The sequence below is a fragment of the Otolemur garnettii genome, unplaced genomic scaffold, assembly GCF_000181295.1.
Source record: "Otolemur garnettii isolate 467f Iridium unplaced genomic scaffold, OtoGar3 scaffold00042, whole genome shotgun sequence".
NCBI classification, from domain to species: domain Eukaryota; kingdom Metazoa; phylum Chordata; class Mammalia; order Primates; family Galagidae; genus Otolemur; species Otolemur garnettii.
In genome coordinates this window covers 9,678,316-9,683,234 of record NW_003852437.1, presented here as the reverse complement: position 1 = coordinate 9,683,234, position 4,919 = coordinate 9,678,316, and the positions used below count along the sequence as shown (strand labels likewise).

Genomic DNA, 4,919 nt, shown 5'->3' with positions numbered 1-4,919 from the left:
TAGCTGGGACTACAGGCACCTGCCACAACGCCCAGCTATTTTTTTGTTGTAGTTGTCATTGTTGGTTGGCAGGCCTGGGCTGGATTCAAACCTGCCAACTCCAGTGTATGTGGCTGGTGCCCTAGCCACTGAACTAGCCACTGAGATGCAGAGCATCAATATCAGTTTTGGAGGGACAAACATTCAAACCTTAGAACACCCCCACTAGGATGATTATAATACAAAAGCCAGGTAATAACAAGTCTTGCTATGGAGGAGGAGAAATTGAATGCTTAGCCCCTGCTGGTGAGAAAGTAAAACTGAAAAAAACAACCTGGCAGTTCCTCAGTAAGTTAGAGTTGCCCGTTGCCCCCAGCACTTCCTCTTCATTCTGCACCCCAGAGAAATGAAAACATACATCCACACAGGAACGCGTACACAAACGTTTATGGAAGCACTATTTCATGTATTTTGAAACAGTCTCACTTTGTCACCCTTGGTAGACATAGCTCATAGCAATCTCATACTTGTGGGCTCCATTGATCCTTTTGCCTCAGCCTTGGGAGTAGTGCCTGCCACAAGGCCTGGCCAGCTTTGGGGTGGGGGCATGTCTCACTCTTGCTCAGGCTGGGCTTGAACTCCTGCGCTCAAGCAATCTACCCACCTGGACATCCCAGAGTGCAGGATTACAGGTGTCAGCCACCGCACCTGGCCTATAGAAACATTCTTTTCAACAGTCAAAAGTTTGCAACAATCCAAATGTCCCTCAGCTGCTGAATGGATAAATAAAATGGTTAGCTAATGCTCTATTAATCAGCCATAAAAAGGAATGGAGTACTGATAATACGACAACATTGAAAACCTTTTGTTAAGTGAAGAAACCAGTCACAAAGGACCACTTTGGGAACATGTCCAGAACACGCAATCCCAGGCAGATAGCAAATGAGTAATTGGGAGGGAGGGGGGAGGACGTAGAACTGGGGACTGGTGGCTAAAGGGTACAGGGTGTCTCTAAGGAGAAGAGTGATGAAAAATGTTCTAAAATCAACTCTATATACTAAAAACCATTGACTAGTACACTTTAAATGGGTGAATCGCACGGTGTGTGAATTGATAAAGCTCTTGGACAAAATAAAGAATACATCAAACTAAGATTTTTAATAAGCACTAGGATGTGGCCTCAGAGACACCCCCCCCCCCACACACACACACCTGTTAGGGCAGATGGGATGACTCACAGGGTTTGGGGTCATTTCGGGGGTGGGGGAAAGTCAAGAAACCTAGACAGTCCCAAGTGCCGCGGGTGCTAATCCTAGCACCCTGGGAGGCCGAGGCGGAGGGTTCGCTTAAGCTCAGGAGTTCGAGACCAGTGTGAGCAAGAGTGAAACCCGTCTCTACTAAAAATAGAAAAACTAGCCTGGCGTCGTGGCAGGCGCCTGTAGTCACACCTAACCAGGAAGCTGAGGCAGGAGGATGGCTCAAGCCCACGAGTTTGAGGTTGCTTTGAGGTAGGCTGACGCCAAGGCACTCTAGCCTGGGCCACAAGGTGAGATACTGTCTCAAAACAAACAAACAAAAAAAAACCCGGACAATTCAAGATTCTCTGTGGCCCCAATCGAAAGCTGTTGGGAACTTAGGCCACGTTCCGGGTGTGAGTAGGACCCCTTGCCCTGGTTCGGCCCATAGGAGCGGCGGGGTGGCCACGGTGAGAGTCAACAGGCGCGCCCCTCCCCGACTCCCGGGCGACACCCCGGAGGGCGACACAGCCCGCGCTGCTGAGTCTGCAGAGCGGCTCCCATCGTGGGCGGGGCCGCGGGACCGGACGCCCGAACCGGTTGCACAGGACCCGCGCCCCGGGGCCCCACGGTGCAAACTGAGCCCCATTCGCCTCCAAACAAGGGCAAGGGCAAGGAATCCTCTAAAGAAAGCCGGCCAAGGAGGACACTGCAGTCGCGTCTCAGGGCTCCGTCCCCTGTCCCCAACCGAGCTGCCGGCCGGGGGCGGGGCCCTGTCTTGATCACAGCGTCTCCTCGCGGTCCGGAGCCAGGCGTGTCCCGGGGAGGAGGGACGCGCGTCCGCGGGGCGGAGACTTCGGGACCTCTGCGGGCCTAGTGGCCCCAGGTGCGAGCCCTTCGCGGCGCAGCTGGCCAGGCTCCCGCAGCGTCGGCGCCGCCCATGGCCGAGGTGCTCCAGCCAGACCCCGGGGCGGCCGAGGGCGCGGCGGCCCAAGCGGTGGAGACGCCGGGCTGGAAAACCCCGGAGGAGGCGGGCCAGGTAGGTGCCGAGCACAGGCACTGGGGACCCTGCCCTGCAGGCCGGGAGAGCGGGGCCGCCCTCGGGCTGATTTATAGTGAGATCGGCGGTTCCCGTAGAGTTAAGTAAAATGTACAGTTTCTTAAATTGTCCCAGCCTCCACCCCCAACTTGCGTAGACAGAAAAATTCTGTCTTTAGCCCTCCCCCCGAAGTGCGGGCAAGAACCGATGCTTGTTTTTGTTGTGTCTTTAATGTGACTTGAGTCTTGTCTTGAGTCGTGGGGGGCTAGGGCCTCTGCAGCTCCTAATCCCAGAAAAGGAGGCCCAGGGACGTGCGTAGGGGGTGGGGCGTGGAGCAGCCCCTAGACTGTCCAGCCGACATCAGGGCACCGGTGTAGTTGTATTTCTCGCCTTGCCCTCTTAAAATTGCTTCTTCTCCACGTCTTACGTGCTCCATTTTAGCCTGAAAATTATGAGATCCGACGCTATGGACCAGCCAAGTGGGTCAGCACTTCCGTTGAGTCTATGGACTGGGATTCAGCCATCCAGACTGGCTTTGCAAAACTGAGCGACTACATCCAAGGCAAAAATGAGAAGGGTAAAGGCGCTTTTCCTTGTGAATACTTACATTGTGATTGTACCCCCGGGCTTATTATTGTGTTTTAGCTTGTTAAAGAAATATTCTTTGTGGGCGGCGCCTGTGGCTCAAAGGAGAAGGGTGCCGGCCCCATATGCCAGAGGCCAGCCCTGTAATAGAAAAATAACCGCATCATCAAATACTTAATATTTTCAGACAAGGACTCTTTTTGGGACCCTTACCATTGGCTGGAAGAGGGTGACCTTGGGGTGGTACTTTTCCATCTCTGGTTTTGCTGGATGAACTGGGGCTCAGTATAACTAGGGATAAGTCCTTTTCCATGGCTAATGATGCAAACTATTAATAATTTGGCGACAGGGAGGGTCAGAGACATCAGGAGGCAGGAAGGTACAAGATTAGGGGTCTCATATCATAACTTCTGGTTCTGGCTTTGCCACTGCTTATATTTTAGCAGGTTTCTTAGCCTGTGGAACCTCATTTTCTGAATTGTAAAGAAAAAAGAATTGAGTGGACCATGTACTGTCTCATTTCTCCTTCTAAAAATGTAGAGTTTACTAATAAAAAATATTACTAGTACAGAAGGTGTTTAAAGTGGGCAGTGAATAATTGAGTAATTGTAGCCATATTTTTTGAGGTGAAAATTAAAGGTAAATATGTATGTCAATAGTGTGAAGTAAATCCACAGACTCAGATCAAAAAAGAATAGGTTAAATTTTTAAATGCAGTCGTAAGTACACTGAATTTGCTTTCGTTTTTATGGTACAGAGATGAAAATAAAGGTGACAGCTCCGGTGACAAGCTACGTGGAACCGGGTTCAGGTCCTTTCAGCGAGCCTACCATTACCGTTTCTCTGTATATCCCCTCTGAGCTGCAATTTGATCCGCCCAGGCCCTCAGAGTCAGATGTCTTCATTGAAGACAGAGCTGAAATGACCGTGTTTGTACGGTAAGTGGTAGATAATTTATAGCCCTGCCGACGGCTGGTTTTATTTGTGTGCGCTCACAGTCTAGCTGCCGTGTAATTTCCAGGCTTTTCACCCTTCATAAATCACATCTAATACATGTGCATGTTGTGGTGTTTTTCTACTGGCTTAGTTGTATGTGTTACTAAAGTCTGTCACAAGATATAATCAATCCATTGAAAGAGAAATCTATTGCATACCTTTCATCTATAAGATACAATATAAATTATATTCCCTCTCCCCCCCACCAAAAAAAACCCATAGGACTGCCTTTACCTGCAATATAATTAGACCTGAGGATGACAATACCTTAAAACACAGTACATGATACATATCTTAGTTTGTTCAGGCAGCTATAATAAAATACCATAGATGGCATAGCTTACGAAAAACAGAAATTTCTCAGTTCTGGAGGCTGGGAAGTTCAAGGTGCTGGCAGTTTCAGACTGGTGAGGGCCCATTTCCTGGGTCACACATGGCACCTTCCTGCTATATCCTCATATATTTGGAGAGGCAAGGCAGCTCCCTGGGGCCTTTTATAAGGGCACCGAACCCATTCCTGAGAGCTGTCCTCCACTTCTGAAGGCCCTAACTCCTGATATCACATTGGTGATTTTCATCATGTGAATTTTGGGTGGTCACAAACATTTGAGTCCACTGCATTCCCCCCCTGCACCCACAGAATTCATGTTCTTCTCACATGCAAAATATATTCATTTCATCCCAGTAGCCCCCAAAGTCTTAACTTTCTCAGCATCATCTCAAAAATTTAAAGTTCAGAGTTTCATCTGAAGATCATCTAAATCAAATCTAGGTGAGATTTAAGGTGTAATTCATCCTGAGGCAAATTCTCCTCCAACTGTGAACCTGTGAAATCAAATGTGCGTGGGCTTCCAAAGTACAACAGTGATGGCTCGGCGCCCATGCTCAGTGGTTAGGGTGCTGGCCACATACACCAGACCTGCTAAACAACAATGACAACAGCAAAAAAATAGCAGGGTGTTGTGGCAGATGCCTGTAGTTTTGGCTACTTGAGTGGCTGAGTTAAGAGAATAGCTTAAGCCCAAGAGTTTGAGGTTGCTGTGAGCTGTGATGCCACTCTACCAAGGGCAACATAGTGAAACTCT

General features: G+C 49.2%; 1 protein-coding gene across 2 annotated transcripts in view; it reads left to right on the top strand.

Annotated features, from left to right (window-relative positions):
• Positions 1-2,032: 2,032 nt before the first annotated feature.
• HEBP2 (heme binding protein 2) overlaps positions 2,033-4,919 on the top strand; it is an 8,468-nt gene continuing 5,581 nt past the window's right edge. Inside the window, exons 1-3 of one of the 2 annotated variants that reach the window (XM_003790336.3) lie at positions 2,033-2,253; positions 2,695-2,830; positions 3,596-3,776. In XM_003790336.3, coding sequence (XP_003790384.1) covers positions 2,155-2,253; positions 2,695-2,830; positions 3,596-3,776 — 416 coding nt within the window. In that variant the 5' untranslated portion in view covers positions 2,033-2,154. The remainder of the gene's footprint in view (positions 2,254-2,694; positions 2,831-3,595; positions 3,777-4,919) is intronic. The other variant, XM_023513500.1, reaches the window with a different exon arrangement.